General features: G+C 38.6%; 1 protein-coding gene across 7 annotated transcripts in view; it reads left to right on the top strand.

Annotated features, from left to right (window-relative positions):
• The first annotated feature begins 7,745 nt into the window (after positions 1-7,745).
• Positions 7,746-25,118, top strand: part of EYA1 (EYA transcriptional coactivator and phosphatase 1) — a 144,782-nt gene continuing 127,409 nt past the window's right edge. For 4 of the 7 annotated variants that reach the window (XM_088176175.1, XM_088176159.1, XM_088176166.1 and 1 more), the window contains exon 1: positions 7,746-7,853. In XM_088176175.1, coding sequence (XP_088032301.1) covers positions 7,821-7,853 — 33 coding nt within the window. In that variant the 5' untranslated portion in view covers positions 7,746-7,820. The remainder of the gene's footprint in view (positions 7,854-25,118) is intronic. The other 3 variants (XM_088176188.1, XM_088176182.1, XM_088176190.1) reach the window with 2 other exon arrangements.

The raw sequence follows: 25,118 nt of genomic DNA, 5'->3' as shown, positions 1-25,118 counted from the left end.
CGCAGTATAAAGGAGCAAACAAGTAAGTGTAAATGGCTGTAGATGCTTAGGCTGATGTGGAGCCTTTGAGTATCTCATTGGATCTCACACTGATAGATTTGACAGTTCAGTGGTACAGCCTTCTGGTTTTCTCAGTATTAGGACCATTCATGCTCTTTCATTTGAACTTAACAGAGGTTGAAAGAGATTCCATTCTCAGAGATGAGTCCAAATGAAGAAAATAAATAACTTTAACCTACTAGTGAAACTCATCCCGATTTCAAGCAGGTACCTCTACTGCATGAAGTGAAGCAGAAGTATTTTTAGATATTGATCTGTTGTAAAGATTGAAAATAAGATGCTCCTTGCCATGTGTGATTGTTGTGACTTACCAGTGAAAATTTTGGTTGACCTCAAGAGACAGGGAAGTTTTCTTATTGTAAAGAAGAGAGCAGCATCCTTAGCCTTGGTGGTGTGAGGAAGGCCAGTGCTCTGCACGTTGAGTTGGTGGCTGATCCACTGTGAGATCTGCAAGTGGCACTCACATGGAGACACCAGAGACACGGCTCCGTGCCACACAAGGACAACCACACTGCTCCCAAGGGCAGGGCGAGTCCAGAGGCAGCTGGGTGGCTCTCACAGAGTGTGGGACCTCAGCTGGCCCTGACCCGGGAATGCTTGGGTCCCCCTCACCAGGAGATGCCAAGACTTTGGCCTCTGGGTTTCCTGGTTGAACGTTACCTTTCCATAGCTAGGATGACTCCCTTGCAACCATGTTTTCTGTTACCCATCCTATTTGGGTGGATTTTTTTGCTCTCTGTGATGCTATGGCTTCTCCTACCAAAAATATTGCTGGTACTGTTTCTTACTTGAATGCTTTTACCAGCTTGGGGGAAGTCTAGGTTTTAATGAAGGTTGTTACAATTTTGGACTTAAATTTATCTGATTTATTTAAAAAAAATAAATAAAACTTAAAAAAATTATAAAACTAAGACATTTCACCTAGAAGAAAACTACTTTAATTGCTCTGTGTAAACTTAAAACCTCTACATGTGACCTGTATTAATTATAACTAGCAAACTTTGCACTGAATTATGCATAAGCAGTACAGTTGCTTGTTGTTAGACCACAAACTTTTATAGACTGCATATATTTTACAAACTGCTTTAAAAGCACATGTAAAATAATAAGTAATGCTCTGCCTTTAATCTAAATTTATAATAGGTGTAGAAAGGCTTCTTAAAGCACATATATAATTACTACTCATTAGAAACGTTGTACAGAACCACGAGGGTTGAAAGCAAGCTTTGTTTATGAAGTATCTTACACTTCTTTCCTGAGCTAGGTAAGTGTTTCAGTTGCATGTCATGATTCGTAGCCCAACATTTTTCTTGTACATATTTCATATTCTTTATTAACCATGACATTTAACCTAATAGTGTTAATCTGTTCATCCCCCCCACCTTTTGTAGTGTGTTTGACACATAGAAAGCAAAAAAGCAGATTTATTGCTCAAAGACATGATGACAAAGGAATTGGCTGTTGCATTCTGGTTTTGTTCTTTGTTAATGATACATAAATAAAACCAGGGAAATTCTAACTTTTTGATGATAAAGATCATATGGAATTCTAAGAGGAAAGCTATTTAATCCTTATTCAAGACAAAGTTCACCTTGTAAAATGTAATTTTATTAATTTTTAAAAGCAGAATTTTTATGTTTTCACCTTAAGAATATTCTTTATTTCCTGTCCTAAACTGTTAGTGTGTTTTTCTGCTGAACAGTTTCAACCTCCTTTTCAGATACAAATAAATTTGATCCCACTGGGTAGTTTAAATGTAGTATTAATTTTGTAAGTAATTTAGAAAAGAAATTCTGGCAAGCAAGTAACCAGTATAATTTTAGCATTGTTCTACAGCTCAACTTTTGTGTGCATGCAGTATTCAATGAAAAATATGATCTTTTGCTGTGTTTGGAGAGCTCTGCTTTTAGAATAACATTATTGCTTTAAATTTTTATATGAAAAAATTACTTTTAGCCTTTTGTGGAGCTTCCTGACTGAGGCGCCTGAAGGGTGTTTGTGTGAGGGAGATTGAATTTAAGAAATCTGCCCATTGCAGGCACCAGGTTTCATACCTGAAGCATGTACCAGGTCCTGATTCTTGTTCAAAACCAGTCCTGACCATTGGATGTGGGAAGCAACTCAAAGGCTTCATCAAGACAGTTTTTGAAACAGTTTTATTTGAGATTTAGATCTTGTAAAAGCAATGGCAGATTATTCATTTTTTCCAGTTCTTCAGTCTTATATCATTGCCCTTCTGATTTTTGAGCGTTACATTGTCAGGCTTCTTTCTCCATCTCTTCTAACGTTGGGAGACCAGAGAGCTCTTTGAGCTTGCTGAAATTAGTAACCAGGAGATTCCCATAAAAAAAGCCAACATCTTTTGCTTTTGTTTGTTTCTTCAGGTAGGACTTTTCTGTTATCATCACTCCACTTTCTCCAAAGGTCTCAATAAGTCTGCTAATCAGGCAGAATAATTTTTCTAGTTTTCTAAATAATTTTCTGCTTCCATTTGAGATGAATGGCAAGGAGAGTGGTGAAGAACTGCTCAAGGAACTTATGAGACGAGTCAGTAGACAATAAAATGACAACTGAAATTCTGCATATATGAAACTGCTAAACCTCAGTTAAAATAGTTGTAGCTGTACATGGAAAGTGATCAGCACTGGGCTGACCCTCACCTTTCAGAAATGGGGTCTTGGCATCTAAGATAATTCCAAGAAAGATTGTTCAGTTCTCAGTAATTCCCCCAAAAAAGGATGTTTAGAACTGCCACACAGATGAGCTCCATCTGTCTCAGGAAACCCTCCAAACTGAAGTAGCAGGAAACTGGGAAAATGCTGTGAAAGTGGCATATGCTTGTTCTGTTCTTGCTCCTCTGTGTCCAGTTATGGCTGTTGCTGGAGACAGCACCAGGAGGGTTGTTGGTCTCTACCAGTATTGTGGCTCTTGTGTTCTCAACACCTTTTTCATGTTAGATTTAATGGTATATGGGAGAAATGGGGCACAAACTCTATTGTTGAGTAGTTCCTTCAAGACAGGCTTACAGTGTGATAGCAATTTAAAAAATGTAATCAGGATTCAGAAAGTAGCACAGATGTATTTCCTAAACTGTCACTGATATCATTTGCCAGTGATGTATTTTTTGTGTTCACAGTGCTTCATTCCTGCTTTCTTTCTTTCTTCCTTCTGCTCTTAAGTCTCCTTGGTTATTCTAGTCCAACACCCAGTGAGACTCCTGTGTAGGCAGAGGAGACCTCATGTTTCCTTACCAGAAATTTAACTGCTCAGTGAAGGTAAAAATGTTAGGGAAATACCATCGTTTTACTCTTTAAAATAAAGTTAAAAGTGATTACCTAGATAGCAAAAAAAGAAAAAAAAAATCTTGATACTTAATTTACATTATTTACTTATAAAGAACTTAGACTTTGATGCTTGACCTAGACTTGGTAGTGAGTGTAAGTGCCATGGGTTTAAAACATGCTTGTCCAGGACAGCAGAGTGGTTGTTCTATTTTATATAAAGGAAAGCTTACCAATAAAACTGAAAACTTTTAGCACCCTCTCCCACAGGTTTACTTCAGCCACAAGCCCTGACACTCCATGCATTTCTGCTCAATGCTCGTGGAAAAAAAAAGGTCTGTTGAGATGAACATGGATGTTTATTGGGATGCAGAAATAGTGACCTACCCCCTGTGGTGTTGTTCAGTGTTTTACCTACATGCTGCATGCCCACAGAGTGGTCTAGGGGTTTGCACACCCCCAGAGTCTGTGTCTGATCAGTGTCAGCACTGCAGCTGGTGTGGGATGTCTTCCAGCAGATGTGCATGGTAGGTCCCACACATCTGGGCACCTATCTGGAGTCCCTGAGGCTCACTGGAAGGCAGGATGCTGTATTGCATCTGCAGGCGTTCCAGGCTGAATCAGAGGTGGTCTTCAGTTGCAGCCCTGGAGTTAATTGTTTATAAAGCTGCTGAAAGCTCCCTACTAAATTTCATTTTTTAAAAATACCTTTCCCTCTTCCGTTTTATTTCCTTCTTTCTTTTTTTTTTCTCTATTTCTTTTCAGTTTTCAGCTGTTACACTTGGCAAGTTTCTTTCCCAGCATTTGGAAATAATTGTTTTCTAAATGCTACCCAGGTTATCTGCCAAATTTAACACCTTAAGAAGAGGTGAGGGTGGGAGACGAGAGACCTACCTGGGAATGGAGTGAATGTATTGAGTCTTTAGAAAGTGCTAAAAAGGAAATTTACCAAATACAGCACCTAAAATCAAAACCATTGAGTTCCCTCACATTAACTATAAAATACCACATGCTATCATCCACAGAGTAAAAAAAGCCATTTCAGCCAGCCTCATAACCTCTTTTATTTTCTCTACCAAAAGATAGAGCACATGTGGCTTTTTCAGTTCTTTTTCTTCTAACAAATATGTATAGCTTGGGGAGATACAATTTTTTCAAAGTGTTACTAGAAAAATCCCATCAGTTCCTTTAGAAAACATAAGAAAATAAGGGCAAAGCAGAAACCACTGATGGCATTTAAAATTACCTTATCTTGGAGACTTTGCAATGCCATAATCAGATGGGAGGTTGTGAGACAGGATTGATTTTGCTGGTGGCACAGGAACAGGATAAAATGTTTAATCCCTTGTCCTTGGTGATGGAAGGGCTAAGGTATCCCAAGGCATTGTTGTGTGAGGTGTGGATTGGTGGCACTGGAAGTCTTGCTTGGGAAATGCACAGTTTTTATGAAGAGCAGCTCAGCAAGCATAAGGAATCAGGTTCCTTTAAATGTAGGAAGGGGGTCAGCCATGGCTGACCATTACCCTTTGGTCACCCTTGTGTTTGGTACTCTCTCTGCAAGTGGTCAGCCTCCACTGTCCCTTCCAGCCCCAAGGGATTATTTCTCAGTGGCTGTCTTTAACTTCTGCTTCCCGGGTGATCAGCCACTGGCTTTTGCCAGGTTTTTGGGTGGGTGCTCAGATGGGGACAGGGGGACAGCACTTCCATGCCAAGGAGCTTGTTAAAGCTCCTGCCACCTCTGCAGTGTGGCTGGGAGGGGCTGGCAGCTGCCCTGTGCCTGGCACCAAGGGCACGCGTTGGGATCTGTGTGTGGGGGAAATTGCACAGCCTTGGCTGATGTTTCAGAAAGGAGGGAATAAAAATCACCCATAAACCAGTTTCTGTGCTTCTCTGTGGGTTGTTTTTTTTTTTTTTTAATTCTCTTTTAAATGGTAATAGCTGTTTGGAAAGAGAACTGCTGGTCATCATGCCTGGTACAATAGTACTTCTTTAACTGGAGCAGTATTAAGAGTGGTACTCAATACTGTTGTGTATTTAATAGTAATAATATTTTACCAAGCAAATGACTTCCAAAGAAGTAGAGAAAAATAAAACGGGATATGTGCTGTCATGACATCCCTTCAATTTAGGTCTTGTCTTTTTCAATAAATTGAGTTTTTGTCCTACTCATATTCGATGGCACATTTTGCATATAACGGCTTCTCTGTAATAGATACTCTGTGTTATTTGGATATATTTTTGATACGTTAACAACTCAAGGGAATTTAATTAGTTTTTGTAAAGCCTTACTAAAAGTTAAAAATAACCTAAGATGACAATTAGAATCAGGCTAACTAAATTGCTCTTGTTTAAAAGTTGAATTTTTCAAAATTAAAATTACTTAATTATATTGTGGATCAGCTGTTCTGTATTAACATCTAAGCCCTCATGTTACTGTGTCTTGATTCTGCTTCCAGAGGTCTCTGGTGACTTCTGAGCAAGACAAGTCTTTGCTCCTAGCAGTGTGGGTGGGTATATATAGGAGCTTTTAGTAAACCTCTTTTGCAGTGACATGAAGTGCAGCATATGTCAGAGCAGAAATTATAAGAGCAGGCTCTTTTAACACTGGTGTGTTAAAGGAATCTTTCCCAGAGAGAGAAAATACTTGCCACAGCAACTCCTGCAAGTTAGGTCGCCTAATTACAGCTGAACTATAATATACACTAAAACATATATGCTTTTTCCTTCTGGGCTTCAATAGAAAATTACCAGTCTTGGTAAAGTTTTCTTTCCATTAGTAAAGAGAGCACTGCTGATCTGAAAATCCATCAGGTCATCCATCCCGGCATTACATCAATTGACTTTTGAATATTTTTCCATTAGAAAAGGCTCCATTTTATTCCCTCGCTGAAGTGGCAGACTTTCAGTTTGTGCGGTTTTTCCATTTATTGAATTTTGCAATAAAAGAGTTTTTGAAACAGATGTCAGTCATTGCTTAGGAGTGGGGCATTGTTAGAGGGCTGTTTTCTTCTCTCTCTTTTTTTAAATTCTTGTCCTTCCCCTCCCTAACTATAATTGTCACTTTTTAAAGCCATAAATAATTTTCTAACCTATAATCTGGTGTCAGAACAAATATAAGCACCAAGCCCTGATTTCACAGAAATATTGCAGATTGGCCATTGTTCTCAGCAGGAGCAGGACTGGATTTGATCTCTCAATTGTAAACCAGAAAGAAGGGAGTGGATGCATTGCAGAAGCATGGTTCATATTAGCATCTTCCTTAGGGTGTGGAGTGGACCTGTTAACACTTTCTTAATGCTTAGATTTTATAGAAGTAGCCAAATTTGTGCAATGAGTAGTGTCCAAAAACTGGTTTTGAAGGGATTTTTTACTTTCTTGCTAGAGTCTTATCTAGGTAGCAAGATAAAGAATAAGATTTTGGGTCCTGATCGTAAATTATATGTGTTTCATATGCACAGTGATTTTAGGACAAACTGAATATCTTCAGACCATATCTTCAACTGACACAGAAGAGCAAAGTGCTATTCACATTTCTGTATATATATATATATATATACACACACCTTTTAAAAATCAGATTTTCATTTTTATTCTTTATTGACAGCATTTTCCCTATGTATTTTTTTTAAGTGCCAGTTTTCCTAATGAGGATTTTAGCTGGGTTTGTTTAAAATATGCCAATTAATAATTCTGAATTTTAAGAAGTATACAGCATTTTATTTGAAAGAAGGAAGGAAACCATATTTTGGGTTGATATTCTATATCTATTTGGGAGGGTAAGCTTTTGTCGTTTCATCTCAGTACTTCACTGTTACTTTAAACATCAAAGAACACCCTTTTGGAAGGTGAGAGAACACAAAGCATCCCATATTTATAATTTATGGGGCCTAGGACTGTGACCTAATGTAAACTTGAAGAGATTTAGTATAAAAATATCCTTAGCTTGAGGGCGACGTTTGAAAACTTTGTGGATTTTCTTTTTTATCCTGGCTCAGTCTACAATCATATTGCTTTGTTATTATTTCCTCTTAGCATTAAAGTACTATTGACATTGATAGATATCAGGGGAAGGCTGAGCTTCCTAAAGGGAAAAAAAAAGAAAAAAAAAAGAAGAGATGTGTTGTTGGCACAGAAATTGTGGCGGTAGAAGAATTCCTGGCTGCCTTTTATTCTTCTGCAGACAGTGAGCGCAACGGGGCTCTCGCTGCCTGCTTTTGGCTTGCATGGATTCGCAATAAACAGCTCAGCTATGTATTTATTTTCAAGACTGATTCAAGTCTTCAAAGACAACTGCTCCCAACTTGTGAATACTTGTAAGTTGCTGGAAAGCTGCAGCAGTGAAGATCAGCTCCTAGTTTCATGCCAACAAATTAATCCGACAATGTGGTACTGTCTTTTCCACAGGTGTGTGTGTACTAGGACTGTCTGGACCTCCCTGTAACTAATAGCCCATATATAATTTGGAAGGAGAAATCTTCAATGGAAGACCCCGAGGGAATAAATGGGAAGTCTGTAAGTAAACAACTTGTCAGTCCTGTGAAAAAAAGTTGTGGCTTTTAAAGTGGCAATTATTTTTGTGGCAACCAAGTGAATGAAAGTCTTAGAGAGCTACATGAACTTTTAGTGATTGGAAGAAGCAGGGAATGATGAAATTAATTGAGAGATGGAGGCTTGTGCTAAACCTACAGAAAATTAAGTATAGCTTTAAAAATATTTGTCTTCATATTACAAAATGAGGTTGTTGTTTTCTCTAAGAAATATTTGACCCCCTATGTTTATGTTGTTAACATTTTTATCTGTTAGAGAGTTTTCGTCCCATTATTTGAAGTTATTTCTCTTTGCCTGTGTGAATATATGCAAATATTGCTTCTGGGAGAAGTGAGTGCAGCTCCTAGCTGCAAAGTCTTAAGAACAGTGGCAAAAAAATGTAGTAGCATTGTTATTTGTTGTAAATGCCTGTTTGTAGCGTCACAATGATAAGGAATTTTGTAAACTATCAGGTGCAATTAAGAATGTTTAATGCACGGTCAAATGATTAGTTGTGTGTTTTGGTTTTGTTAGTTTAATTTGTGACATCGTGCTTGGCACTCGGTGAGATTCAAAATGCTACATATATGTTTTTATTCTGAATTGTTTAACAGAAACTGCGCATATTGAGATTACCTTATTTTTGCCAGTTGTAAAATAAGTCCGAAAACTACTATTTAGTAAATTTAATTAGATTTATTTCCTGCATTTTTTCTGATGTGTTTATTTTCTGCATTTGACAGTACTCTCTCTATTATCTTTCACTTTTCCCTTTGTGTTCTATGTTTCTATATCCAGTTTCCCTGATGCTTCCATTGCATGTAGTAACAGAGTATAAAAAAATAAGCCCCTTAATAATAAGCCTGTTGTGTTTCGTGTTTTTGTTACACTTCACGTTTAGTGTAATTTTTGCTGTCTGACGCAATATGGCTTTGATTATTTTCCAATGTTCATTTGTTCCAGTCTTGTCTCTGTGTGTACGTTTGGGCATTTATCCATCACTGCTACACCATGTGTGGACAGGACCAGTTAACTCTTCGGGAAAGGGTGGCCATGGTTACCAACAGGCACTAAACAGGGATGGCCCTGTTTGCAGTTGCAGTGCCAGAGCTTTCAGCACCACCCAAGCTCCTCGTTCTATTTGGAGTCAGGCTTTCCTCCATGCATGAAAAGCCTTTCCCTGATGCTGTCAGGATTTTTCTATGGCTTCCACTGCAATACTTCTCCTCTGGGTGCCCGGCATAGCCTGGGCTTGGTGTGCTGTGGAGGGTTTGGGCTGGGTAATTGCATGCTGGAGCTGTATGTAATGACAAATGTAATGACAAATGTAACTGTCGCTTAACATAACAGGAGTATTAAGGGAAATATTTGTTCATGGTTTGGCACCACCAGCACTCCTGTTGGGGTTATTCATTCCATTCCTTGTTTTCACCACTTAGTCCAGAGAGCCTGTAAAACACTTCATCTGCTCAGAGTTTCCCTTCACATTACCCAAGTGGGTGGTAGTCATGGTTGCTATCAGGATTATCAAAATCTAAACCAGTAACTGCTTAATAGATCCACTGCACTGACCAGCACTCAGGCTTCTGTAAATGAGGACTGAAGCGCCCAAAGGTACATGACACAGGGCAGGGTGGGACTCTTCTGATTGCAGTGTCATTGGAGAGGTTTAAAATTGGGGTATTAGACCCTGGAATCAGATCCTTCAATTAGGTCTCACTTGAAGTCATTCATAACTGGACAGTCTGCTGCATTTGCAAGAGCCAGTTGACCAACAGGGAGATTTCCTAAAAGCAGTAGTCAGAAGGCAAAATAGTCTCAGTGAAAATAAAGATGATGGCATGAACATTGTTTCTGTTTATTTTGCTCTATGTGTGTGCCTAGAAAGAAAGACAGGGTGAGGGACAGATTAGCACTCTGTAATTAGAAACCAGAAACCAAAACCTGTTTGGGATTTAAGCTCCCAAACACATGTAGTAACTTTGAAAACCTGGTACTAGTCCATAGGAAAAGAAGAAAACTACACATACCAGTTGAAAGGTAATTTAATTTTGCAACTAGCCAATGCAAACTATGTGGTGGAAGCAATTTCAGGTACATATGGATAAGGGAGGAGCTTTATTCAACAGCCGAGAAATGAAGCTGGATAATGTTTTAGGATGACAGAGCTAGATGGACAGCAGAGAAGGTATCAGGAGAAGGTAAAAGAAAATGAAAAAGAAGTTATGAGACAAGAGTATGAGAGAGTAGATGGGGAAGTACTGTGCCATTGTCTTTGGCCAGGATTTCTCTTTTGAGGAAGGGGATGATATTGCACATGGGAATGCATGTCAGGGTTGATGTGTACAGAGGATACCATAATAAGCCCAGTAAGCTCACTTCTGTACTTCTGTTACACTCACACAGCTGAGAGAGTATTTTAGCCTTTTCCTGATCGAGAAATGGTTCTAATTGTATTGTCATGTGCTTGGTTTGCATTCTGTAGGAAATTAATTTCAAACTTGGGCTTGCAAACTTGAACATTATGTCTGCCCCTGCCTTTCCTTTACTAGGTGCTTGAGAAAGAAGCACAACACAAACCTGAGGCTGGCTGGACAGAGTATATGAGTGTGTTATCATGTCTGAAAATTTCACTGAAGTTCTGTTGCTTTATTTCCAAGTCCAAAAATTACTTTGAAGCTTGATTGCTAATGATATATGCACCTATCAAAGATGTTTCATTCATGTTTCATCAAGCTAAAACTAATGGTTGAGTATTTTTAATTTGTATTTTCGTCACCATCCTGAGGGGGCTTTTCTGCCTGCCAGTCATTTGCAACAAGTCCCACTGCTCAAATATACTTGAGAAATAAAAAAACAATCTCTTGTTTTAATTATTTTTGAGATGAAAATGTCATTTTGGGTGTTAGAGGAATTCTGATTGTAAGGAGACTGAGTAACAGTACATCTTATACCTAATTGATTTCAAAAAAATTATGCAAAATTATCATGGCTTATATTTGTGGTAGGCTAAGTCTACCAGTTCCAAAATTGGCATTGGCATGAATCTATTGCCCTAGAAACCTTCTAGAAGCCCTAAAAACATGACAAACACTGATAAGATTCATTATGATAACCCAGGTGGTTAGAGGTACCCTGATGATGACTTTAAAAAAAAAAATTTCAGAGCAGTGTAGAGGTCAGGAGCTATTTTATTTCATTTGATTTACCTGTGTTTTTTGTTTTTTTTTTAACGTGTGGGGTTTATTTATTTGCAAAACTCGGCGCAAGAAAATTTTCACAAGTAAATATTGGCCCATTTTCAGCAATTACTATACCCTCTGGGTATATTTTGGAGGGCTTTTCTTCCATAACTCTCTCTCTCTGATATTAAATTATTATATAGCATAAAATAATTTTCATTCCTACCCTGTCCAGGCTCATAATTGAAAATTCTCGCTGCAAAATTGCGCATCAAGAAGTATTTTCAGCATCGAGTATTTTTGATGCTGGAGTTTGCTCATCTGGAAAACAGAGCGAAGACTCTGAGGCCCTCAGCAGTCAAGGTAGATCCAAGTAGTGTGCACCCAATGAGCCAAAAAAGGAGGTGCTCTTGGTTCGCTCCAGCAGTTAATCTGCTCTAATTCCCCCCACAGCCCCCAAACCTCAGCTTTCAGTGAGCACTCTGGGCAGCCTGGCTGCATATTTCCAACTTCTTTTTCTTCCCTGCTGCTCACTGGACACATCTTCTGCAAACCCCATGCCACGTACCGGAGAGCGGCGCTTTGTGCCGAAAATTCACCTCCTACCTCTGCTAGTGGAAAGACGCAGAGCAAGTAGCTGGTTTCAGCAAGGAAGGGGGAGGGAGAAAATAAAAACCCAAACCAAAAAACATTCAGCACCTGGCTGCAGCAAAATAATGAATTTTGCAGCAAACATGCGAGATTCTGTGGAATCTTGGAAAAATGCCAGACTCCACGACCACAGAAATGCTGAGTCCATGGGGCCCAGAGAGAGATGGCTGGGGCAGTTCACATCTCTCTGTCTTTGTTTCATGCTCCTTGCAGTCTTACTGAGGCATCAGGTTACACTCTCTTCACATTTTCAAGGTTATCTCCACTACCAGAAGGGCTAGAAAGTTCATTTTGTTTCAAGGCGAGCCAGGATCCGGCAGCACAGCTCTCGAGCGGTTTCAGAGGCCAATGCCACACTGGTGGCATGTCTGTGCCTGAGGGCATGGCTGGTGACCTGCAGATTTCAACAGCATCATCAATGACATGTTTGTCACGCTTACTGACATTACCTGTTTGTCACATTAGGGAGCAAAGCCTATGAAGAGGAAGGGAATATAAGTGTTTTACCTTTGGCTGAAAACTTACAGCACTGTCACTGTGAACGTCATGCATGTGCTGCCTAGTTTTTCTCAAAGACGGGCACGGCACTGTTCTCCCCTCTGTGTTCCCCTCCTGTTCTGAAGAAATGCGTGACACGCTTCCTTTTTGGAAAGCTCTGCAAGGCAATAACCAACAAGCACCATGCAATTGCAATCTGTAACTGGGCCTATAAAATGTAATCACCGGCACCCTTCCCACTCCCCTTCCCCTCTCTATCTGCAATTGGTAGAATATTGGAAACATAAGCCACAAAACCCACTTATTACGCTCAGTAAGTGTCAAAAAGAATGAACAGCCAGAACTAGCTGATGTATTTAAGTTCCCCAAATTGAAGTGAGCTGCTGCTAGGCCATCTATAGCAACTGCTCAATCAGTAACTATTAATAGAATATTTCTTTCAAAACATTTTAGTGAAAATACGCCTGAAAATTGTAAGCTGTTTGTGGAAGGTTTGAAAACATTATTCACTAAAAGCTCTTCATTCATCTGGGTTTGGAGAAAGGAGAAATTCTTGTCACTTAAAACGTACCTTTCCTAATTGGTGGCAGAAATCCTACAGTGCCATAGACAGCAGTGCATGTGGCACTGACAGAAGTACTGCTACCCACAGCTTGTCGTGTTGGGCATATTCCTCAAGGTCACAAAGACTTTTCAGGGGTTTTGTTGGGGTCCATCAACAGATACCACCACTTACCTTAGTTACAAATCCTTGTTTCCTCAGAGAGGTGGAACCTTTTCTTTGTTACGGCATGAGGCATTTTTAGATGACTTGTAAAAGTGGGTATATGAGAAATACACAATCCATCTGACTTTTTCCAGCCACTGTGTGCAACTGTTCAGCGTGAATCTCTTCTTGAAAGTCTTGATGAAGTTGTAGCTTAGCCCTTAACAGTAAAAAGCAAACTGCCAGTGAAGTTTATTTTCTTTTTTACTAGGTTTTCTGGACCATTGTTCCGCTCGAGGAGCCATGTTTGTTAGTTTTGGCTCTCTGACTTCTCTTCCTTAAGGATAAACTCTCCTTAGGCAGTTGTACAACTATGCACTGAAAGACTGCATAGCAGTTTATTCACAGCCCAAGCTCCAGCCGAATTCAACTGTGTGACTTCCTGGCTTAAGCAGGGGTGCATCCGTAATGTAAATACCTACTTGATTCTGTGGAAAACCAGGAGGTTTTTTGTTTGTTCTTGTAAAAGATTCCTGCGGGAAGCTTAACTTTAAAGTTGGCATCCAGCCTTCTCTGCTGTGACTCGGATACTGATCTGATTTTGTGCTTTCATGGACATTTTTATATTTGAAAATTTTTAATTCAACATTAGCTTTGCTTACAAGCTACAGAGCAGAATAAAATCGCATTACAAACATTGTAGTATTAGATTTTATCACCATTTATTTCTTCTCGTCTGCCCAGGGATTTCTACATGTTCGGTAGAACTAATTTGCAGTCAGACACTGAGGTCTTCTAGAAGGCCAGCAGGCTCCACAAACTAATTTATCCAAATAACCAATCCCTCATAGGCCAACCATAGAAGGACACCAAAATGGCCTAAGCAGGCAAAGCCCCCTTTTGAAGTCTGGAATGTTTTGACTGACTTGAAACAGGCGGCAGGAATGAAGGGATAATTTTCAGTGACCCATGGGACTTTTTTGCCATTTTCAAATATTAGGTAAAACAAAGAGAAATTGCTTGTTCTAATTTAGAAAGACTTAGCAATCCGGAAGGTAACTAGACTCAGAATTGAGTACTAAGGTATAGAGCTGAAGTTTGCTTAATGCATTGAAGGTTTGCATCTGGGTATATGGTATTTACACACCCACACATACACAGGCTGCTTTACTTATACATGCACATACCTATACTGTTTTTGAATTTGACTTAAACCTTAGCACAAAGTATATTTATGCATTATTAAGTGGACTACCTGAAATGCTGTTTTTAAGTAGATATGGTTTTTCTTGAAACAATAATTTCTAATTAGATAGATGTGTTTCTGTTGCTCCTTCAAAAGCTGGGATAGTCACTCAGATGCCAAGACTTCCATGCCATACCTGTTTTCTTTCACCCCCCCCCTGTTCTGGTGCCATTTGAGTAAATGTGTAAATTAATACAATTTTAAGTGCGTTTTCTAGTCTAAAGTACTCTTGCAGATACAAGGCGAGGTATTTTGATGCATACATAAACCCACAATTTTCTATGAATTCTTCTAGGGAGAAAGAGAGAATGTGAATATTTAGAAATAAAATGAAAACTTTACAGATCAGGTATTTTACATCCAGCCACTTGAATGTGCACCTTAAAGACAGTGTGGAGCAATCACATGGATTTCAGCAGCTTTTTTAGAGATGTGCTCATGTAAATTTGGTCTCAAGTTTACCATGTATATTTATGTGACAGGTCAAAACCTGTACTTAGCAACACTAATGACAGAGACCAACTCCAGCACTCAGCTTCATCACCATGACATTGACTTGCAGGTAAGTTGGAGCTTCCCAGCAGAAGGAATGTTGTCTGTAAGAAGGGTCACTAAGCCAGTAGTGCAGCTGCTCTACCTGTACTAATAGAACTATATTTCCTTAAAACAATATTTTGACTAGAATTTTGGTCACCAACTCACCCTTTTCCTTCTTTGGTGGTTCTTGGCATGGAGCATTGCTGTGCAGCTCTCATGTGCGTCCTGATAACTGTTTGGAGAGCAATGCCAGCAGATGGGAGGTTCAAGCTGGCACTTAAATATTTATGGTACTGGTTGGGCTGTGGCTGTCACTGGTATTGCTCCTACATACAGAACAAACTCATAGTTTTACTTTGTTATTTCACACGTGGGATATTGAAATATAAGTGCCTTCCAATTTCAGATTTCTCTGAAATATTCATTCTTGCTGTTGTCCTATGGTAATAGAAAATACAATAGAATGACAAAGAAATCCTGTTTAAATGCTGTTTTCAATCCTGTATATACTGACCTCAGATTAGTGGATTTCAGTAACATGATGTTTAAATTAATGTTATTTTGGTGTGAGTTTATATATGTGTGTCTGTGTGCATGGAATGTATTAGATTAAATTAAGTTATGTTCCAGCTTTTACTTGAGGAATATAATTTTGTTAGTAGTTAATAATGTTAATGCCATGATTTTCTCATATTATGTTTACATATATGGCTACAGTAAAATCAAATTATATTTGCTGGGGGTAAGATTAGTCAGTCAAGGAGCTGTTTACAACAGGAGAAATTAAAATTCAGGCTTGGTAGGAAAGATATTCTTCTCTATTTGTGTCTGCCTTGCTGTAGCTGTACTGTCTAGACTGTCCTGGAAGTTGTACACTCAGTGGTCTCGTGGTCCGTGCACAGCATGGCAGCAGAATCTGGCAGTGAATAGAAACCTTCATAGGGATTTCTCATCAATCACACAGAATTTGTATTTTTGGCATTCAAAGCCTTATATTCTGCCACCACCATCCACATAGGGTAGACTTTCCATTGTACTGATAATGCACCTCTACAACTGCAGTGCAGCAGATGGGAGAAAATTCCTTTTCAGCTGCTATGAAGGTCAGCTCCTACCCCAAAGCACAGGATTTGATTGTCCTGATTATAATTTATAGAGCTGTAAATGCATGTTAATGGTTCATTCAATGAATGAAATTGCCTGAAGATTAAAAAAAATGTTTTTATCTTTTTTCTCATTCTATTTTCAAAGAAGAAAGTAGGAGACTAAGTAATTTCAGACACTTTCATACTTTCCTTATGCTGGGGAGTAATTTTAAAATATAATCTAAGTGTTGCATTTGGAGAAAATGAACGGTGATTCAAAGAGTGAGAGCTTTTAGAGTAAGCACTGCTTTGGTGCTTGTAGATTCAGGAATTTGCTCTTGCTGAATGTGTGTTTAGTACTGTAGATACTTTTAGAAAGTAAGCATGATCTATTTTTTATTTTATTTTTATTCTTAATAATTGGACATATTTTTCATGTTTGACCACCCTTTTAGGCCTGTAAATAATTTAAAAGATCTAAAAGTATCTCAGTATTCAGAATCAACTAGTTAAATGCTTATATGCCTGGCTTTCACCTTCAGTTATATGTACATGAAGAAAGAATCTAAATTTAGGGTTGCCCTGTTCCACTTCTATTTTTCTACTCTAGTTTGAAGCATTATTTTTTGGGCAACAAGCAAGGTGTAAATACACCTTGGTAGGCTGATGAGTACTTCAGATCTTTGTCCTTTGCAACAATACTTGGAAGAGGGAGAAGGTGCGAGATCTATGTTATGTTTTCCTCTGTTTTTTGCAAGGTTTTTAAAAGCTAAGTGGCACATCAAGCAGGTTTCTATAGTGCAGACACTGCATAAATCCTCTGCTCAGTCCCTATAAGGGCTGTATGCTGCCATTATGCTTTCTATAAACAGAAGACAAGCGCGCTGCCAAATCCTTGCAGCACTGGACATCAGCTCTTTCTGTTCTTAGCTTGTCTTGTTTATTGATGCTCAAAGACTATCTTATTTGCCAGTATTGCATCCGCTTTTGATCATCAGGGGCAAAGAGTATCTTACACTTCTTGGTAGCTTGAAGTCTCCATCTTTGCAATTTCTTCTCCATCTGCAGTTTTTTAATAAAATAATTACCTCTGATGAGTGTGATTAATTTGACAGTAGTTTGATCTAACTAAGGAGACTGAAAAACTACTCAGAAGCAAAGACTTTCAGGGCTGGACAGAAAAAAAAAAGCCTCATATGACAGCTTGAAGAACCTCAGACTGGGACTAGCAGAGAAGAACAAAAGGTAAGTGCATGCCACCAGATTGGGATAGACAACATAACTTAGACTGGTGTTCTGTGTCTAACAGGGACTGGTGGCAGACAGTTAATGAGAGTAGGAGAAGGAGAGCAAATCCTGCTTTTGAGAGAACGGAAGATACAGTCAAAACGTTGTGTTTAATGCTGTCTTTCATGAACTTGCTTTTGGATATCTGTGTGCTTTGATTGTCTGTTGTGGTAAGTTCCACAATTTAATTATGTCTTTTCAAAGAAAGTGGTTTTGTTGCTTTATGCTTGCTGCATAATAACTGCAGCAAGAACATGGAGTTGTTAAGTTTTCCTGACATGAGAAATAATGACTTGTCAATCTCTGTTCACTTCCTGTAGTCTCTTTCCCGATTTGGTAGAATTCTCTTGTTTTCATGACACAAAGGTGTCTTTTCCAAGCTGAAGAGCCTTGTTTTTTCCTGAGGCTGTTGCTGATCTTTGTGTGAGATTCAAGACATGAACGCTTTGGCTTTATAATGTTTTCTGTTTTACTCTGTTTCCTTCCTAATAATTTTAAATACTACATCCACCCCTTTGACTGCCATTGGCCACCGAGGCATTGTTTTCAGACAATTATTGGCAACAACTACAAGATCTCTTCCTTGGGAACAATAGAAAATTTAGCACTTATCCTTGTCCATTCTCAGTTTGTCTTTTACTTTGCATTTATCAACACAGAGTTTCACCAGCTCTTGTCATGTGTAGTCATCACGAAAGCAGTTTTCTGTAAGTAGATTTACTTTGAGCTGACCTGAGTCATTTAGCAAATTTATAACCTTGCTGTTTGTCATCTTTTCCAGGATATTTATGTTTAATAGACCAGGCCATTTTGGAATTCCACATTGTGAAAACTGCCCTTTTACTTGGTTCCATCATTTAAATAGTAATTAATGTCTGTACCTTTTATTTTACCTTATGACAAATTGTTTAAAAGCTTTTGGCTTATGGTAGCTTTTCAGACATCTAAATATGCTGCGTTAACCAAATCATCCTTATCCAAATAATCATTAACTCCTTACAGAAATGCAAATAATCTTGAAGTAATGACTTCTCTTTACAAAGCCATACTTTCTCCTCCCCATTACATCATATTCCTATGTGCCTACCAATTCTCTTGTTTATTATAGCAGCTGATTTGATCGTGCTTCCATTGTTTTAGAGTTCTTGGGTGAACTCTTGAATCTGGCTGGTTTGTGTCTCTTCATTTTGTTGATCTTTCACAAAGCTTCTGCTAATACCTCTTTTCAGAGCTGTCAAGGTCTTCTCTTCTTGGATAGCGAGCATCATGCAAATAATTAATTCAGCTATTTTTGCAATGGACTTGTCTTGACTGAATTTTCCTTTGTTGCCACAGTTAAGTGTTGGTTTTTTGCATGTTTTTCACGAAGTATTTATATTAATCTGAGACAATAACAAATGGTTATTCAGGGTTGGAGTATTTTTTGCCTATGTTTTCATGGGTTTGCATTTGAATCTACAGAACATGAGCCCATTTCCAGTTTCAGGTATTTAACTGCAGTGTGTGGCACTCAGCTTGTGTAATGTCTCTGACAGACATTCAGAACCTTTCTCACTGAAGCTAATCAGTTAAAAAAAGTCTTTGAAGCTGAAACTCTGCGTGAATTTTTGTTGAATTAGGTTCAATAGTTTTTGCCCAAAAAAACCCCAGAACCTGGGGGCACTGGCATCAGTTGCATATCAGGAAGATGTGATTCCACCCCCTCTTCACTCTGTTCTCTGGTGATGGTACTTTGGGATGTCTGCCCATGACAGCTTGGGCTGGAGCAGAGAGGTGAATGAGCACCTTGCCCTTGTGATCAAGAGTTCCACCCACTTGGCTACAGGTGAGGAACTTCTTCCAGACAAACAAGAGGAATGGTGCTTTCCCAGAGGAGCAGCTTGAATTCTAGCTCTAATCAGGAGGAAATGTGGTTTAAGCTCTCTTTTGCATTCTTTGGCTTGTAAGGTAGGATTGTAGGAAACACCTGCTTTGGCCCTCTTTCAGTTGTCATCCAGTCTTTTTGTTAAAAGCTCTACCTCCAAAACTTTCTTCTCCCTTTGCTAGTAAAGTTTCTGGATAGTTCTGATTAATGGTCTGACTCAAAAGGGTTAGGCAGATAGGTTTTAGGAGAGTGGGAGCATAACCTTCCAGAAAAACTTGCATATGGGAGTATATTTTGCTTTCTTTTTGGAACCTGCATATCACTGACCAAGAAAGATACGCTGGGAAACATTCAATTATTTATGTAATATTATTTTAAGGTCAATTAGTAGCTTTGTGAGTTTCAAAAATATGTCCTTTATATCTAGGAGACCCATTCTGTCAGGTGACACAGAGAGAGGAAAGAGAAAAGCAGGCTGTTGCTTAAAGGAATTGTATGTTTAGTTTAGAGTAACGATGGAAGAATAAATTGTAGAGTTTTAAGCCCATCTCTTCTAAAAGCAAATTCTGAGAGTTGAATTACTTAATTTCTTTTATAATGTATTTTTAATGAAAAATTAATTTATTCTTAATTCATTCTTAATAAGTAATTCAGTGGCTATTTTTTCTTGTCTTTTGGTTGAACAGATGCATTATTTGAAGATTGACTCTTATACATGTCTTTGTTCCTGTTGTTAAAAATCAAGAACCAGTCAGATCTGTTGAAACTCAGGCCTCAGGTAGTTCAGCACCATGTGGGCTTCAGTGCAGCCAGTGCCTGCTGCAGTGTTGCTGGATAAACCTTAGAGCTGGGGGCCGAGAAAACAGTCTGCATCATCACTCTTATGCACTGTGGCTAAATCCTGAGCAAGACAGCTGCCGTGCAGAATGTGTGGTTCTGCTCTTACCTTGTGCTCTTTTCTTTCTCCACTTTATGCCTCATCTTTCCCATCTCTATTGCCTTCTGTTCAAAAGTGTGTCCTAATTAACATGCATGATTCCTTTAGCACGTGAGTGAATCCTCAGCTGGCAAAGGTGCTAAAACCTAAGCCTTTCACTGTCTGGTACTAGCATAGTTTGGTAGATCTGAGAACAGCTGATAAAATCATGAGCCCAACTTGGTCAGCATATTACAATTAAAGGTGCACAGGTGACAGAAACTGTTTCTATTTTAATTATACCTCCTTCCACTCTTGTTTGTTTGTTTGTTTGTTTTCTTTAATTGCGAAAGATTGGGCACCTGCAGTATAGCAGCTCCAAATCCCTTTCCTGTCTCTTCCCAGGCTCCTTCCAGGGAAGAGTTAATCCAATGACCATTGGATTATAATGGTGTGACAAAGATTTTATCCTCTTGTTGACCTCCACATAAAATGTTTTGGCATATAAGTGGGAAGAGAGCAAGAAGTGTTAGCAGAAAGAAAGCAGTTGTAATACCTTAAAACTCTGAAAGCATTAATTGCTTTTCTTTATTAAAGATTTAGACAGTCTGTGTGTAGGTCATTATGATGGTGGGATGTGATGACTCCTCTGTACTTGAAATGCCAAGATGTATTGACTGCTTGTCATTGTGCAGTGCAAAGGATCATTTCAGCACCTTTGAATCCCTGGGCCTTTTAGAGCACCTCTTGTGTGTTAGAGCTGTTACCTGCATGTTTGGTGTTCAGTTATTGTGCAGGAGGAGGTTGTGGTGAGCAAAGGTGAGGAGGAAGGAGGGAACTGCACTGTGTAGTGTAATCTGTTACCCAGGAGTGGGTAATAACATGCTGTGGAAGACAACTCTGAATAGGAAGTGAGGCAAGTAAGTTTGGGAATAAAGAAGGATAAGTAATTTGTTCCTTCCTTTTACCTCCAGCTAAAACTACTCCTCCACTCCAGCCTTTGACTTCTTATCTTTGTTCTCATGTTTTATTGGCACAGAACAGTCCTTTATTTCATCTGACCAAAGATCATAGCAGCACATACCTGAAAAATTATTTGTGCCTCTGGGCTCTCCAGTCTTTTATAACCTGCCATGAAAATAAAAATGGATGTTAAATATTTTTCCAGCATGACTTTGAGAGTTATCAGTTATGTACTTCTGCTGATGAGCATTTTGACTATTTGCTTACTTCACACTAATGCCAGATTTACACTGATGCTGTTTAGGTCATCCTGACTCCTTTCCTTGAGCACTGGTACACCTTTGGCTTTACTCCCATTGACTGTCAGCTTGTGCTAATAATAAACTGCGGATCTCAGCTGTCTTTGCTGAAAAGCCAGTGCTCTTTTGGGGACTTTTTTTTTCCCCCTGCGCTCATCTTATTCAACCACTGATGTTTTGTGCCACTCTAGTTTCTCATTGTCAGGGGCTAAGTAGAAAAACATTATTCTCTGCGAAGTGTTCACAGGGCGTTCAGCATTAGAGACAGCTGCTAGAAATAGAAGTCCTGTCCTTCTTGGTTTTGCTGAGCAGTTGTGGATAGTTTGTGTCAAACGAACTCAGTGGGAGATTTTATGTTGTTGTTACTGCTGTTACTTAGAGAGGATTGCAAACTCTTACCACATTTTTTATTGCACATGGCATTTACTGTCATGGAGTTCTTGTCTTAGTATGTTTTCGTTTTACAGGGTTGCTTGGCAAATGTTTCATGCTTAAGTATCTTTCATACCAAATCCTTGTGAGATACTAGTTTAGAGCATTATTATTCTGCCTGTAAGCCTTGCACCCTGCTGAGAAATTGAGAGAGTTTCATTTATAAGTCAAAGAAGATTGTCAGAAACAAGTGGTGCTGACAAACCCAATGTGTTTTGTGCTTTAACATTTGTATTCTGTGAGTAATTTGTAGGTATAAAAGTAACATTTGAGTAAATTAAGTGATAGGAAGTGTTAGGCAGGACCTGTGTAGGTCTGCCAAGGAAAATAAACATGACTGTGATGAAGTGTGTGATGGTGGTGTTAGCAGAGCTGTAGAGGCTCTTGGAGGGACGCTAAACAAGCATCACTGGGATCATAAACAAGCTGACCATGTGGAGTCCAGGAGCTGGGCTTCTGAAACAGACATTCTCTTAATCGACCACAGCCTTTCATTTTACTGTTCATGAAGGAGTTTTAAAACTTGGTTATTTTTATCAGTTCTGAATCTGTCAAACTTGGAGGACTAGATTAACTGTAACATCTGATGTGTTTAACCCAAGATCATTGTGTTAGCCCAGACTGTCACTAGTGGTTTCATGATTGCTCTGCTGACACTTTTTAAACATCTAAGACTTCAGTGAGGAGGAAATGAAATTTCTCTGCTTTGAGATATCCTTGTGTAATTGGATTGAATGTTCTGGCAGTAAGGAGAGTTTTGTCATTAAAACACCAATCTGACTTTGGGAAATGAATCCTCTCCGTGGCTATCCTGCAAACTGCTTGTAGGACTGTGATGCTGTGTAGTTTGTCTCTGCCTATTCCTTGTCTGCAAAATGGGACAGTAACATTTTCCTTCTTATCATATTAGTCTAAACAATTTGAGCTAGTTGTGGCAAGCTTCTGTTATGTAGAGAGGTTGCACTAAGCGCTGTCTTGTGGTCCTGGGCATTGAATTTATCCTTTTGAAAGTAAAGTGAGAATGACAGGCAAGAAAAGTGAACTACTCCAGGCTTTTGCTTTCAGTAATCACAAGGATGAAGCTCAAAATATTCCTATGAAGATGTCTGTGTAAGTGCTCACAGCAACTATATTCCAATGGACAAATTCAAAACACACATAGACTGACCCATATGTTTTTGAAGTGATAAAGATCTGAAGTCTAGATCTGAAAACTGTAATATCTGTCCCCATGGAGGGAATGGGAATTGTGTGTGCAGAGCTAAAGCTGTGAATTTGATCCAAAACTTTCTTCTCTATTCTGTAAATGCAGTTATTGTTCTTAAGGCATGTTATTTTGTATGACTTCTTCCATTTTGTGAGTGCACACACTTTTTATCATGGTTGTTACACAGTTTATGGAAAGGGAATGCTTTGGAGCTATTTCAATTCTAGAGCAATTATTTTCTATAGCAGACATTGACATTTAAAAATGCTAAGCATGTATTTAAGTGACACTATTCAATACTTCCATATTTCTTTGCTTTCATCTGGTCAGAATATAGTGTGAGAATATTTTGTGATAACCCAAATTATATATATGCACAAGTTTTTTAGTATTTTGAGTTGTTTAATGCAAAGTGGTACTGAGAGACAAATGAAAAAAATGCCAGGATAAATAAAGCAAATTTTAAATTTTTTCTTTAGCTGTTTTTAAGATAGGACAAAGTTAGTAGTCTTTCTCTTAGTCATCTCCTGTTGCTACTATGTACAAATGATACTACACGAACAGTGGACTACGTGATGCAATTTTAATAGTAGCAAGAATCTATTATGCTGTAACTTGATGTTTTTTTTAAACAATGCAATTTTTAGAATAATTATTTTTAAACTATAAATGTAAAGGTAGTTGACATATGTATTTCTCCTATTTAATTTATATTTAACTGTGGTTGCTCTATTAATCTTTGTTTCGAACATTAAATGCCTTCCTCATGGCAGCTGTCCATTCACTAGTACCATGACTACTGGCATGTTAAGTTCAAAGTGGAATGTCTTGGAGAATGCAGATAATATATTTAGTTCCTGTCACCAGACAGCACAAGGCACCAGTGCGTCTCGTTCTCAGAAGAGAAAGCCAGATACTTTCTCTGCAATGTTCCCCTTCAGTTAATATCATTTGGAGGTTTTTTTTAGCAGAAGTGGTAATAAAGTCTATCAGCATGATTTTTTTTTTCTGCAATCTTTGGTGTTATGAATACCTGGAAGAAAGTTTTAAACAAAATAATTTTAAAACCAGTGCCAGAGAGAATTTGTAGGAGATGATGTGTTTTTTGGGTTTTTTCCCCCAATGCTTAAATATATTTGTGACAAAAAATAAGCTAGAGCTGGAGTGAATGCAAGAGAGCTCTGGGTCTGAATGATCAGCCATTTTAAAACAAATTATAGAAGCTTATAGAAGAGAAAACTTTCCCAAGAGCATATTGAAAGGCTTAATCCGTATTTCTAGAAGATTGCAGCTGTCAGGCTTTCTTTTACTACCCTAGCAAAATGCTGTGTCAGGTGTTAGAAAGAAGTTTGGCTGCGCATTTAGAAAATTAATAGCTTCCTTACATAAGATGTGTTAAATAGAAACGTCTGGTTGCACAACCAGTTGTCATATTTTGATGTTCCTACTGAAAGTTATTTCTTTCACTGTATAATTTATGCTCAATAATTAAGCTCTGATAAAAGACTCATCTTCATACATGTTAAAAACATTTATAGGATGAGACCAATGATTGCTGTGCCAGTCTTGCTGCATAAAGTGCAGTCAGGTGCTCCTGAGAGTGTGCCATTCAATCACAGTGAATTCCAGTGTGGAACAATAAAGAATTGCAAATTTGTCACAAGGATAAAATTGGTATTGACAAATTCATGCGTATCCCAAATAAACAGTGTTCAGTTTGTCCAAAGAACAAATTGACAGCCAGTAGAAGTGTCTTACACTGATGCTCTGAGTTTCAGTAAGTTCCACTTTGTCCTAATAGGCTTTCCATCTTTCCAGTGCTTTCATCTAGCCATAGATTACTACTTGCATTTACAGCTTAAGACTCAGGTTTTATGAGTTTTATGGTTTCTTCAGTCCCTGTTATGATTAGCATATTGAAAACTGCACTACTCTAATGGTGAATTCTTTTCTTCTTGTGTGTCATTTCCCATGTTGAACCTTATGTTTATTGTCTCTTACCTTGTCATTGCACACCTCCGAGAAGAATCAGGCTTCTTCTCCTGACCTTCCTACTCGGAAAAAAAAAAAAAAAAAAGCAGTAAGATTTCCTAATAGCCCTCTCTCCTTCAGGCTGGTCAAAAACAGTTCTCTCAGCCTATTCTCAAATGGAATGTTCCTCCTAATCTTGATAGACTCCTGTCAGGCCCTTTCCTTCCATACTGGGAAGGCCAAAACTGGACACAGTAATTCAGTCTCTTAAGTGCCAAATAGGGGGGAAAACGTTCTGTGATTTGCTGCTTGCACTCTTGCTGATACAGCCTCATATTCTTTGGCTTTCTTCACTTCTCATAGCTCATATTCAAATGCTCTCACATCCTTTTCTGTAAACCTGCAC

Source organism: Sturnus vulgaris, chromosome 1 (genome assembly GCF_052056855.1).
Source record: "Sturnus vulgaris isolate bStuVul1 chromosome 1, bStuVul1.hap1, whole genome shotgun sequence".
NCBI classification, from domain to species: Eukaryota; Metazoa; Chordata; class Aves; order Passeriformes; family Sturnidae; genus Sturnus; species Sturnus vulgaris.
The sequence above is the reverse complement of the archived record's forward strand: the minus strand, read 5'-3'. Positions and strand labels throughout refer to the sequence as shown.